This window comes from Notolabrus celidotus, chromosome 18 (assembly GCF_009762535.1).
Source record: "Notolabrus celidotus isolate fNotCel1 chromosome 18, fNotCel1.pri, whole genome shotgun sequence".
In the NCBI taxonomy this organism is placed as follows: Eukaryota; Metazoa; Chordata; class Actinopteri; order Labriformes; family Labridae; genus Notolabrus; species Notolabrus celidotus.
In genome coordinates, this window is record NC_048289.1 from 9,471,413 (window position 1) to 9,485,035 (window position 13,623).

Here is a 13,623-nt window from a genome sequence, read left to right on the forward strand (position 1 = left end):
TAAAAAATTCTGTATTTGTAACCCGTTGCTATGTCTACAGTAATATCAAGTAGTATTACTGCTGATATAGAATCATCAATGCTTTTATTCATGAAAGAGAAACAAACACACCTTTCTGTTGCAGCTTGATCATTTATTTTCATTTATATTACGTAACAGCTGTGTGTCTGTTTGTGTGTGTTTACCATGGTTTATCAGAGAAGTTTGTGAGCTCAATCCAATTCTACCAGCTCTTGTGGCGAGAGACCAAACTAAAAAATTTTGGTACAGCAATCCTTAAAACCAAATAAAATGTTCACTGGATTCTTAATCCCACTCTTAAAAAGGGAGATGAACATTGCAAATCAGTATTACAGGCTTACACTGGTCTTTAGCATGATATTTGTCTTTCTCTCTCCCCCCAATCTCTCAACACTGCATCCATCTCCATTCAAAAAACAAATGGCGTGGCCAGCCGACAGTGCAGTTAGCCATGGGAGTACAGAAGGGGGACATGTAGCTACATTAGTGGCATAGCTGAGCTCTCAATATGAGAAAGCTGACACACTGGACTTGGTCTCTCATTACATGTTGTTCATCATAAAAACTGATTCAGTCTTGATTCCTTCATTTGATGCAATTTTATTCTCGTCTTTGTTGATCTTCTCCTCAGCATAGTTGTGTGTAAAGAGAGAGTAGCTGTTGGGGTCGGCTCTAGCAGCGTTTCTCCTCTGGTAACGACTGGAAGAACTCCATGCATGCTGCCACAGTTGCATTTAGTCCTTTTCTGGCACCAGCTTCAGCACTTTGCCAATGGCGATGGTTTTACCTGATAAAAGAAGCGTAAAGATAAGATTAAGGAGGAAAACTGTGACCAAGACTTTTGTTTATATCACTGGAAAATAAAGGACATGCACAGAAGCCAATAAACAAGTTTTAAAATATCTGCTGTAGCTGTGTCTTTTAGCAAGTCATGCACATCCCTACAAACACATTACAGTGTTCTTACCTTCATCTCGCAGCGTGAATCGTCCCATCTGTGGGAAGTCCTTGAAGGTCTCTAAGCAGATGACTCCTGCTGCTCGGAGCCTGGCAATGCACACCTGATCCTGCTTAACAAAGCGTGGTCGTGTTTTGCTTTTGTCTCCCGTCTTCTTGTCAACCAGACAGATTAAGGCCTGCAGAAATGTTATTAAGAGTTAAGCCCCAGTCCAGTGATGGCAGGAAACAATGAAAACATCCAACAAAGCTAGAAGAATATATTCTAACACAAAACCTCTGTTTTTTCAGGAGCACCTTGAAAAGGACGAGCAGCAACTCACCGTGATCTGCACTTCTTCGATGCAGGTGTGGATATGAAGGACTGCATTGTAACCAGGACAAATGATTGATTTGTGCTCAATGATGACGATCTGAGAGAAAGGAGCAGATAAAGACATGACTCATCATACTACTGTATTTAAAAATCACTTAATAATTTGTTTCCCTAATTTAAACTGTAAATGAAGAAAAATACAAGGAGCCACTGAATGCAACATAACCATTCTTCCACGTAACACTCAACTATGAAAATAAATACCAAGGATTGAACTACATGAATACTTGAGTTCTTTCTTTCAAAACAAAATGGTAATCCTAAAGCTTGGGATACACTCAAAGATGTTTTTTAAATCTTGATTTTGAAAATGCAAGAGATTTAACTGTTTTGATTTTGTAGTGTGTGGTGTGCCCTAAGTTTACCAAAATAGCCCGACACATGCACAATAATTATATCCACCAACAACCAGACTCCCGGCTCCCAAAAAAAAGAAAGTCTCTGAAACTGTCTTGTGGTCAAACGGGACTTTAGAGTAAACAGACGAGGTAGACAACAGGAGCTAATAGTTGCTACCTGCTTAGCTTGCTGGTACATTCATCGAGGTACGTTTTTTATGTTTTCAGCTTATATTTTTGGGGCTTTTATACCTTTATTCAGAGAGGATAGGACAGTGGACAGAGCAGGAAACCGGGAGAGAGTGGTGGAATGACACACGGGAAAGAATCAAACCCAGGCCACCTGCTATATGGGCGCAACTTAACCATTAAGCTAAATCCAGGCCAAAGTAAGGTATGCTTTACAGAACATAGTGTGTACATACGTCTGTTATTGCCACAAATCAACATGTAGGTTGTATATTTCTAACATCTGTCTAAGTTCATAACTTGGTTTTACTATTGTGGCCATGGCTGCGTTTGTTGTGCTTCCTTTTTCGGTGAATTTGCTTCTCTATTGGCTGTGATAGTTCTTCAGTATCATGTGATAATCAGGCCTTTGATGACTTTTGTTAAAAGAGGGCAACCTAAAATTGGCCCATTTATCTTGTAGTGTATCCTGCTTGAAGTGAAATGTTTTTTTCCCCTTAAATACCACTGAACAGAAGAATGCTTTGTCCACTTCATGTTGGAGTGTCTGCTAAATCTGCTTCAGCAGTTCAAAACCTGATCTATCTATATGTGTATCTCTTGTTGTTACCTGTGCGTCAAAGGTGCGACCAGAGTGGCAGAGGTTGTCAGGACTGCAGAGGATAAAACCAGGGAGGATCTCTTCCTCCTCGATGCCCTTCAGCCTCAACTTCAGATTCTCCCCAGGACTTGCATCGTCTGTCTCCACATCATCGCTCAGCAGGCTCAATACCTCCACTGTGTGCTGCAACATGCATACAGATATATTTAAATGAAAGATACAAAAACAAAAACTAATTTAAATCTTTTTGGTTTAGATTTTCCTACAACACATTTAACACAAGAGTGAGTCTTTGATGTTTTCACTCAGAGAGGATTCATTCGTCCTCGATGAGACATATGAGTAGTACAGAGGAGAACTCACCCTGTTTGGCATCATGACCAGCTGCTGGGCTTTACTGATCGATCCAGACTCCAGCTTCCCGAGAATAACTGTCCCCATGTCCTGCATACACAAACACACCATCAGTCACCTTTGAAGCATATTAGTCATCACCTTCATATAGTAAATGATCAATAGTTTGATCAAGAATTAACACAAATAGAGCAAGGAAAACAATAAGATATAATGCTCATCAATCCACCAAACCGCCGTTTACCAAAAGTGTTTTCATTAGTTGAAAGATTTTATTATAGAAGCAGCTTGTGACCAAGAAGGGTGTTTTACCATGAGGTTGTCCAGAAGGAGAATCACTGGGGGGATTTTGACTTTGTTGGATAAAACAGCTGAGGAGTGACAAGAAATGAGGGGAGCAGAAAGAAGGGGATGATATGCAGCAAAGGATCATGGCTGGGAGACAAACCAGTGACCAATGGGTTCATGGTTTAGCCGGCACCCAAATGTAGTTTTGAGGAATAGTTTTTGAATATATTTTTGCAAATACTCATCACTCTTAGATGAGAAAAAATGATACATCTGCAGAGACTGCAGAGTAGACATGAAACCACGACTTAATGCAGTTTAGCCTTTATAAACTCCTGTGTTAAAGACCCATAGTGCTGTGCAATGCTTGTGGCTGCCTAGCTGAGAGAGAGATTCAACCTCTTCTTCTAGCTAAAGGATGCTGCCTCAGTCATCAACAAAGTGATCAGTTAAACTACTATAAATGTCAAACAGTGTTTTAAGAGGTGTTAAATTTATTACTGGGGTCGATGTAAATCTAAAAGCATGCTTGGATGCATTTTACCTTTATTTTTTATCCAATAGTAACTCATTGTCTTCTTATGTGATCATCAATACACTAACAGAAAGAGGATTACTCTTCACTGGCATGATAATAAATACTTACAATAGTCAACATGATGATATCGAGGGTATGACAGTAAAAATAGAAGGATGTTTATGTTTTTATTTATGAGTGTTACTGAGCGCACAGAGCGCTGTGGATCTGCAGAAGTCTTAGCTGGGTTATTAGTATGCAGCACCCAGTTCAATGACCCATAATCCCCTTACATCTGGAGAACACCAGTTGAGACTACTTAATCGCAGAACCACTAAACAAAGCTCTTATGCAACAGCGAGGAGAAAGGAGTATTTAAATAACTTAAAGACAAGAGGATGAAGGGGACGACAGCGTGTGAAGAAAGGGAAGCACGGAGGATTCTTGTAAGGACAACCGAGATAGCTCCAAAATAAGTTGATTCCACCAACACTTACAGTCTGTGTTGAACTGCTTCCAACGGCTAAACTGAGGCGAGCGCCAAGAGGCTGAATTATCTTAAAGAGGAGTGATTATTCAGAGGCTGCAGTGTGTGTAAGCATGCTGCTGTGCGTTTGGAAAATCACCAAAGAGAAGGAAGAATGACAAACTGCAGCGGGAGGAAAACAGGTTTTGGCGTAGTGAACAGAAAACCAAAAGACATATTTCGCCCACTCATCTGCTGAGAACTGAGGAGCGGGGTAGACGTTCTGCTGCTGAGTTCTGTTTTCTCACTGTAGGAAAAAAAGGATGAATCAGTGGCCTCAAGCTGCTCTCACCTTGTACTTGTCTACGATAGGTAGTCTGACGGGTCCGTCGCTGGATCTGGTGAAGTTTGGCAAGCTGTCCAGATGGGGAATAAATGGCAAACCCCTGAAGAAGAAGCAGAGGGAACACTTTATCACATCATCATCGGCATTCAAATTCACATCACACACACTTTCACACAACCTGTGTCTATCCATAGCCCACTGTGGGGGATCTTTAAGACTGACTTCTTTTTAATGTGCATTCTGACAGATCTTTAGGTCTTAGATAAACTCATAGCTGAGAAGAGGAAAATACTGCAACTGTCTTTAGGAAAATACAGAAGCCACAAAACCCTTTAATCAAAACAGAAACTAACAGCATATAACCTCATGTATTAAACATACAACTGTAATGAAAATAACTGAGTGGTGTTCCATCTTTTAAGATTTGTGAGCTGTGCTTTAAGTTAAGTTTGAGGTGTGTTCAACATAAAGACATCCATACCACTGACAGGTCTAATGGGATTGGTAATCATTGCATGTTGCCAACATTCTCCTCCCACAGCCATTGTTACATATCCTTTCTGAACGTACACAGAAGAATGAAAGATGTGGTGTTGTTTGGAGGATTATTCTAACATTACCAAAAGAAACACCTCACTGAGTGGCAACATGTTTAAGATGCCAGAAAAAACAGAAACAGGCAGAGACCAAGAAGGGCACTACGATGAATCAGAATTGTGTTTGTGCCAATAATGTCAACAGAACGCTCACAGACCTCTCTGATCCTTCAAGAAAATATGAGTGAAAGAAAACAAAGTGAGGCAGCCGTACCACAAAACAGCGTTAGCATTAAATAGTGTTAGTGATTTACAAGGCGGCTGTGGCTCTGTGGGAGAGTCGGTCATCGCTCAGTCAGAAGGCTGGTTGTTCCAATCACAGCTCCGCCAGCAGTGTGTGAACGCTAATTGATGGGATTACATAACACTGATGTTCACATGTTGCCTGTGTGAATGGGTGAATGTGATATGTAGTGTAAAAGCACTGTGAGTGTTCAGATGACTTAAAAGTAGTTTTATAAGCAAAGTCCATTTAAGGCAGGGTCAAAGTTCACAAAGTGTTTAAGTAATGGGTACACAAAGTTTGGAAACTGCTCCAGAATGCTTCTGTAGGCATCAGGGATACAGGCTGCAATAGTGTTTCATCTTTCTTCGATTCTTATTGAAACTGAGCAAGAAGAAGTGATCACTACAGATATAAACCTTGAGCTGAGGTAAGATCATCCCTAAACTTTAAAAAACTTGTAGATTTGCTTTCTTCTAAGTCACCAGAATCAATCAACATCACGGTATATTTCTGCACAGAACGCAATAGTTGCTGGTTTACGGCTGCCATGAAGGCTAACTTTGTTTATGTTATTGTGTTGTGTTGAACCGAGGTCACACTCTTTACATTAGAAACAAACTAGATCAGGGAGAGGTACACCAGCAACGTTTATGTTACACTTCCATCAATGGAAACTAGTGGTTTTGAATGGACCAATGTCGAGAATAAGAACTCGTTCTGTGAAGACCTGTCCTTAAAGGATACCTGCTGATGCAGACCTTTTCTAAAACTTTTATCACCCAGCTTCAGGACAAACAAGGCTCCTTCACTTCAGGTCAGGATCTTTTTTCACTTTGTTAGGATTCTTTTTCACATAACCACCCACTCACCATACATGATCCCTTACTTAGACATTTTGTAAAACAATCAGTGCCTGTTAGCGGCACTTACATGTGGACATACTTTGAAGAGTTGAGGGGGAGATCTTTAGGGTAACTTTCAGTACTCTTTGTACCCACTGTCATTTAAAAGCAAAAGTGTGTCTACCCCTTTAAAGCAAGACAGTTGAGTATGTGTACTTTACCATGTAGACCTGACAACCCTGAGAATTCCTCACATATTAGTATCGTAGAAACCCCACCCACAAGGCCAACTTACGTGTACCAGGGGCACTCAGGCACAGGGTCCTTGAGGTTGGCACCAGTGAGTCCGGAGCAAGGCATAAAGTAGATGTCCTTCTTGGGGTTGAAGCCCACCTTCTTCAGGAACGGCACCAGCTTCTCCTTACACTCTTCATACCTGCGAGGGAGTCAGTCAAAGACGGGGTTGGATTTCATGACGACAGGTAACAGGTCTTATCTTTGTAATTAACTTTTATTACAAGCGCAGCATTAGAGTCAACAAACACATCATATCTATTTTCACAGAGTCCATGTTCACCTCTCTAGGCTCCAGTTAACAGTGGGATCATCCATCTTGTTGATCAGGACGATGAGATGCTTGACTCCGGCTGTTTTAGCCAGCATTGCATGCTCCCTTGTCTGTCCACCTTTCTCAAAGCCAGTTTCAAACTCACCCTTTCTTGCGGAAATCACCTGATGAAAAAAATGAGGGAGGCAGAAGAAATGGCCCTTTTTAGTTATAAACAACAACAGAGAGGTTGTTTGACAAGTTTCCATAGACGTTAACACTCTTTCCTGCACTTTAAGGCCTCATCAGGAGAAAGAACTTCCTTGTTGTTGTGCTGTGTGTGTGTGTGTGTATGTGTGTATGTGTGTATGTGTGTGTGTGTGTGTGTGTGTGTGTGTGTGTGTGTGTGTGTGTGTGTGTGTGTGTGTGTGTGAGTGTGAGTGTGTGTGTGAGAGAGAGAGGTTTAAGGCTTGTTAGTAAGGGTTGTGTGTCCCTGTCCGTCTCACCAGCACTGCCAGGTCAGCTTGTGACGCTCCACCAATCATGTTTGGGACAAAGCTCTTGTGTCCGGGGGCGTCCAGGATAGTGAAGTGTTTCTTCTCGGTCTCAAAGTAAGCTCTGCCGACCTCCACTGTCTTTCCTTTGTCTCTCTCCTCCTGGTTTGTGTCCAGAGCCCACGACAGGTACCTGGTGCAAGCATGTTTATTTAATCATTTATGTTGTACAAAAGCCTGTTGAAAGCTCTTAATACTACTGCACAGGGATCACAAACAAGCCTTCTATAAATTATGAGTGAATCTTGCCGACAGAAAGACGCTTATCTCACCATGTCTCCCTGTTCTTTTCCTTCGCTTCTCTTTCATACTTCTCCAGGGTTCTCTTGTCCACCATTCCAGTTAGGTACCTAGATAAGCAAAAACAAAGAAAGACCAAATAAGGGACTTTATATCTATTTTATCTGTGGTGTTATGGGAGGAAAAACCTCAAAGTGAAGCTCAATTGTGCAAAAGGAAACCTGTTGCACTGACAACATTTGACACAGATTAAATGTGTGGATTTGTTTATGGGTTTGAAAAGAAGTTAAACTAAAGTCGACTAAAACAGCTCAGTCAAGGGAATCAAAAGTATTCCATGGTGCCCTGCTGAATGTGAATTTAAAGGGCAGCTTTGAAGCACAGAGGATCAAAAGTTGATGACTCACATGATCTGTCCTCCAATGGTTGATTTTCCAGCATCTATGAAGACATAGATAAACATTCAGAAGTGAATAACACACTTAAATCTTCCTCTTATAAAACTGCACACACACACAAACATAAATAAAACGTACCAACGTGACCGATGAAGACCACGTTCACATGTTCTTTCTTGGGGGCGTCTGGTTGTGCCGGAGCCACTTTAGGCATGGGCATCTCTTCCTCTTCCTCCTCCATCATCTCCTCATCGTCTTTCCTCGCAGCACCTCCCTCCTGGCCAGCTCCTTCCGACTCCAGATTCCCCTCCCCTCCACCTCCGCCGCCTCCCCCTGGCTCCTCCTTCTGCTCCCACGTCTCCTCCTCTGTGGTCATGTCTGCCTCTGTGCCTCCATTCTCTACAGGAGCTGCAAAAACACACGAGATGATTATATGTTGACTCCAGGGAACAGAACTTTATTTTTTCCTTCACCAACTTGTATACTTTATCATTATGTACACTTTGTATGGTTCAAATTAAACTTTATTCATTTTGAACATCTAAAAAATGTTCAGAGGAAAAGTAAATCATTTTGCTGTCACACCAGCTGACCAATCAGACTTCAGTTTTCAACCCAACGGTCAACTTTTATTTGTGGGATCATAAAACTTTTTTCTATGGGTGATTCAACACTAACACCTGTTTGTGCAGATAACTTGTACCAATCCTGTTCAACTGTGGTAAACAAATACACATTATCTTACAGCTGGAGGCCTACACAAACATTGCTATTCCAACTGACGGTAAAATAATGCATACTGTACATTTAGTGGTCTTACTGTTTGGATTCTCCCCTGTAAGATATCACCAGACTGATGGCATTCTGATAAACACAGACTGAGATTAAGTTCTGTACTAGCCCCAAAGTATTGTGCTTTAGTACAAAACTGTCTTTGTTTTTTTGATACAGTAAAGTTTTCTGATGCTTTACCTGAAGTAAATTATTATTTCCTGCTGTTAAATTATAGCTGTCATTACAGTAATAAATGTGTGTGAAAACTGGAATACTTGTGAAACTTCCTCCTGCATTTCAGGTGATTTCTGAAGCATTTGTGTCCCTGCTATCAGAGTCAGAACAACTGACGATGTTTATATTTCTACATTTATATTTCCAGGTTATTAAATGACCGTTAGAGTAGTTTCTTACATCTACATGTGTAAAGTGTTGTATAAGACCTTGGGGAAAACTTGCTCTTAAAATTCATCAACCCTCACACATAATCTGTGCGCGGTCTGCAGTTCATCATTAATTATCATTAATTAGTCCTTTTCCCTTGTTAGAAACACAATCAATGCAGTGTTCTGCAAAGACAGCAAGTACAATTCAAACAAAAACCTCTCACAAGATTACACTGAAACCTGGTGTACCCTGCGGAAGAAGTGCCTACCCATGGCAACACAAAACTAAGCTTCCCACTTCTGTAACTATGAATTATGCAGCTCGGTAGACATGTACAATGCTTAGATTCTTTTCAACAGTGGTCCCTTAAAACTTGAACAGTGAGATCCTGCTGCTGGAGAGGGAAACAGACATATGTGCTTAGACTTTGTCAACAGTCACATCATGCTGCAAACATTCCTTCATGACGGTTTAAAGAGATAAGTAGGAGAACACGCATCTCTGTGGTTTAAGAAAGTTTCCCCCTCTTACAGCCCCTGTTTATCTCTCCTCTATGAACTACATCTGAGTATTCTGTTCAACTGTTACTCACTCTGTTACACCCAATCTAAAAGAAGAAAAAACACTACTAGTTACGATGAACTTTAGTCAAGGCTAACTTCATCCCAATCAGACTACACGTGTGAAGCCATTATGCCTTGCGCTCCTGCGACACTTTACAAATGTGTGTTCTCCGAGTTTGGACAGAGTTCAGTAAGAGAGCGTTTAGTTTTGATGCTCCTACTGCTTGGAATACGCTCCAGAAGGACTTGAAATTGTCAAATGGTATCTCACTTGACACCTTTGGCTCCATCTTAAATGAAAGACAGACCCCAGAACAGTGCCTGTGTTTTTAAATGCTGTTTTTTTTTTATCACAAATTGCACTTTATTTGCAAATTAGTTGCACTTTTAAATTATCGATTGTTTCTACATTCTGTCTGTATATATGCTCCATGCTGTTGAGTTGTGCTATTTATTTTGACGTGTGCTGCTGACCTCTTGGCCAGGTTGCCCTTGTAAAAGAGGTCTTTATGTCAATGGGTCTCATTTGGTCAGTGGTGGACAAAGTACACAGCTTCAATACTAAAGCCAAAGTATAAATCCTCCATGTCAAATATTACTCCAATACAAGTTAAAGTTGCTCTGTCAGATTATTACTTGAGTTAAAGTCCTGGAGTACTTGCTTTTAAAATACTTCAGTATTCAAATTTTTTTTTTTAAATATATCAAAACTTTGTATTTTCAAAATACATCAGTGCAGTCAAGAATACATAGAAGTACACTCTGTTATATCATGTTTATTTAGAAACCATTACTTTAAATCTCTAAAAACTATACCATGGAATTAAAACTAAGTTACTCCAAGCACAGACAACTTGGTTTGAAACGTTCATCTGGAATTTAACAAATCTTATGTAGCCCGATAAGATACGTATCATCCTCCATTTCAAAAACCTCTAACATGGGCTGATGATATGACCATGGGTGCTCAGGTGGAGAATTATAGCCATCATTACCACCTCTAAATGAACTGCCTGATCGGAGTGAAATTTGCTCTGTGTTTGCTCCACGTTCAACCGTGGAGACGCACGATATACAGGTATGACTAAACCACTGAAACAAACAGAACTACACAATCACATTGTACTGTCTTAGGGATCAGATTTCAGAAAAGAGAAGGAAATTCATGAGCTGACTTCAAAGCAAAAGTAGTGAGTAACTAGAGCACTGATAGAAATGTAGTAGAGTAAAAGTAATAAGTTCCCCCAAAAAATAATACTCAAGTAAAGTACAGATACTCAAAAAATGTACTTAAGTACAGTACTCAAGTAAATGTACTTTGTTACTGTCCACCACTGATAAAAACTGACCAAATACTTCAAATATCTGTGACACAAAGCACGCTGAGGCCCTGACATACATCATCAGTGTGTGCCACAGTGATGTCTATTTCAGGCATGGACGAGTGTAGTTGCATCATATTTTACGTAGGCCCGTGCACATGGGTTTACCGATGCCAGCAATCCAAATATGGCTCAGTAAGTGAACCCACAAGGCTCAAAACAGACAATCAACGCTTTCTGAAGTTAAAGAGTTAAATGTGTACATTTTGTTCCCTGTACAGTGATAAAAAAACACCTCACGACACTAAGACTAGTCATGTAAGAGCTGTTCCATGCGGTGCCTGGACTACAGAGCGGATGCATACCGGCTGTTTCTGCCACCTCCATGCTGGCTGCTGCATCAGGGGCACCTTAGAGGAGAGAAAACAACAAGCATGTCAAACTTTCATACATATTTATTACACAAGGAAGGTCACGTGTTGCGATACATTGACATTCACTGTGTTAGTAATCAGGTATTACACTTTGACAACACGTGATCACACTACTTGTTGATGAGTTAGTGAAAACCAGATGACTGTGGTTTCGGCTGAACCCAGGAAGGCTAACTTAGCTGGATTAGCATGCTAAGTGAAGCTAAGTTCTGTCCGGCTGCCTGGCCGTCACATACCGTCTGAAGCAGGGATCTCCACGGCGCCGCCTGCGAGGAAGCTCGGGACAAACACCGGGGCGTTCACGTTGGGGACAAACGGCTTGGCGTTGACGTTAAGGGCGGCGAAGGCGCTCTGGAGCCCCGCCGCGGCAGCCGGGGCCTCGGCATCCTCCTCTAGCTCCCACGAATCCGGGGCTGTGTCTGTCGGGTCCATCGCTCCTTTTTCTCAGTTGACACGCAGTCCACAACCGGGGGGGCTGGATACTATATACGGTTCCACTAAAGCGTTTAGTTGCTGGTGTGTTTTAGGCTCTTAGCAGCACGTTTGACGAAGTTCCCATTGCTTTGTTAAACCTCGCTTTCACAAGCATATGGATCCCGTAGCCGACGAGAAGTGTCGTACAGCCGCTGTACGTCGTGCTCAGACCGCTAGAGGCCAGCACCGAGCCAACAGATCCACACCACAGACCAGGATGAAGTTAGAGTCTCATTCATCACTTCCGATTCGGCTGTTAAAGGGAAGTTATGGACACAAGGTCCCTGATCCAAAACCACCATACCTGGACTTGTAAGACCTGCACTAGATTATCCTAGAGAGACTCAAGACCAGGGGTGTCAAACTCATTTCAGTTCAGGGGCCACATACAGCCCAAGTTGATCTGAAGTGGGCCGGCCAGTCAAATCACAACATAATAACCTATAAATAAAGACAACTCTACATGTTTCCCTTTTCTTTTAGTGCAAAAAAGTACAAGTACATTCTGAAAATGTTCAATTAATGAACTATCTTTCTACAAAAACAGCTGTTGTATTTTTTGTCATGAGGAGTCTCATAGTTGGCTGAATATTTTACTCTTTAAGCCCTGAAACCTGCTGCGAACACACCAAACACACAGGTTACTCATTCACCTGACACTGAGTGTAATGTTTGCTGCAAAAGAACAGAGATTATGATAATGAAGAAAGTAAAGTTGATTATTTTGGACCCCTCAGCTCCAGGATGAACAGTTTGCCCACTGGACAGTGTTGTATGCAGGGGTGTAGTGCTAGTGTTAGTAGTTAGTGGATCATCTTATAGTGCTCTAAAAAGTCTTTATGAATCTCAACCGGATTATGCAAACAGCAGGTTAAACAAGTGTAAACAACAAGTTATCTATTTTCTCACTTTGAGAAAAAAAGTCCTGGAGCTCCGTCAGCACTATGATTTTATGCGACCCCCAGAGGACAAATCTGAAATAGTAGTTACTTTTAATGAAAAATTGTAGTTAATGTCTTCTCAGTATTTTTTTCACTTTGAAAAGTCGTTCCGCGGGCCGGATTGGAACCTCTGGCGGGACTGTTTTGCCCACGGGCCGCATGTTTGACACCCCTACTCTAGACACTTTAAAACACAGTTTCAGATTTATGAAAAAATGATTATAAGCGTGCAATTCAAGAAAGGGTGATTTCACTGCTTCTCTCACCTGTTCACCACACTGGACTAGGTCCTGATCCAGAACCACAACACCTTGATGTGATGCCCCTGTAGTGTCATGTAGCTTTTTCCTGAATTAATCTCGGAGGTGTGTCTTACATGTGCTCCTCCTCTGCAGTACACTTATCAGAGTAACTCAGCACACCTGAGCCCAGTGTGCAGAAGTTCAACCAACACACTCTTGTCTCACCTCACAGGTACTCTCTTCTTTTGTTATGTTAAACTACATTTACCATCTGTTACGTTTGTGTCTTACAACAGCTACACACACACACACACAAACACACACACACACACACACACACACACACACACACACACACACACACACACACACTCATGCACATCACTCACCATTTATTTCACTGATTTCCACACCTCACTCTGTAAATATTTAAATTGGCATCCTAATTTGATTTAATCTGGTTTAATAAAGTTTTATTTGAACATACCACATGGTGTTTATCTCCCTCTTGTGTTGTGACCTGTTGAGCCAGGTCATGACACTGGGCTTTTCAGATCAGGACTAGATTATCTAACAGAGTCTATAATATTCTTAAAGCACAGTGTTGGAATAGTGAAACCTCGATTCTAT

The 13,623-nt window shown here is 41.3% G+C and overlaps 1 protein-coding gene across 3 annotated transcripts; it reads right to left on the reverse strand.

The window, feature by feature from the left end:
- Nucleotides 1-112: 112 nt before the first annotated feature.
- LOC117830598 (eukaryotic peptide chain release factor GTP-binding subunit ERF3A-like) lies at nt 113-13,141 on the reverse strand. 3 transcript variants are annotated; one of them, XM_034708804.1, is made up of 15 exons: nt 13,018-13,133; nt 11,573-11,983; nt 11,268-11,312; nt 7,995-8,264; nt 7,866-7,899; nt 7,491-7,568; nt 7,171-7,351; nt 6,695-6,849; nt 6,413-6,553; nt 4,460-4,553; nt 2,846-2,926; nt 2,492-2,665; nt 1,302-1,391; nt 989-1,157; nt 113-808 (listed from the first exon to the last, which is right to left on the reverse strand). In XM_034708804.1, the coding sequence occupies exons 2-15, from the start codon at nt 11,766-11,768 to the stop codon at nt 756-758; spliced, it is 1,761 nt and encodes a 586-aa protein (XP_034564695.1). In that variant the 5' UTR covers nt 11,769-11,983; nt 13,018-13,133; the 3' UTR covers nt 113-755. The 3 variants fall into 3 exon arrangements, with proteins under 3 accessions (XP_034564695.1, XP_034564697.1, XP_034564696.1); XM_034708806.1 differs by lacking the exon at nt 11,573-11,983 and having other exon boundaries at nt 13,018-13,141; XM_034708805.1 differs by lacking the exon at nt 13,018-13,133 and having other exon boundaries at nt 11,573-12,006.
- Nucleotides 13,142-13,623: the final 482 nt, after the last annotated feature.

Coding starts and splice junctions, on each gene's coding strand:
- LOC117830598 (XM_034708804.1), bottom strand. CDS start 11,768: ATGGACCCGACAGACACAGCCCCGGATTCGTGGGAGCTAGAGGAGGAT. Junction 7,569..7,865: donor ACCATTGGAGGACAGATCAT/GTGAGTCATCAA, acceptor TTGCTTATCTAG/GTACCTAACTGGAATGGTGG. Junction 6,850..7,170: donor AAGCTGACCTGGCAGTGCTG/GTGAGACGGACA, acceptor TTTTTTCATCAG/GTGATTTCCGCAAGAAAGGG.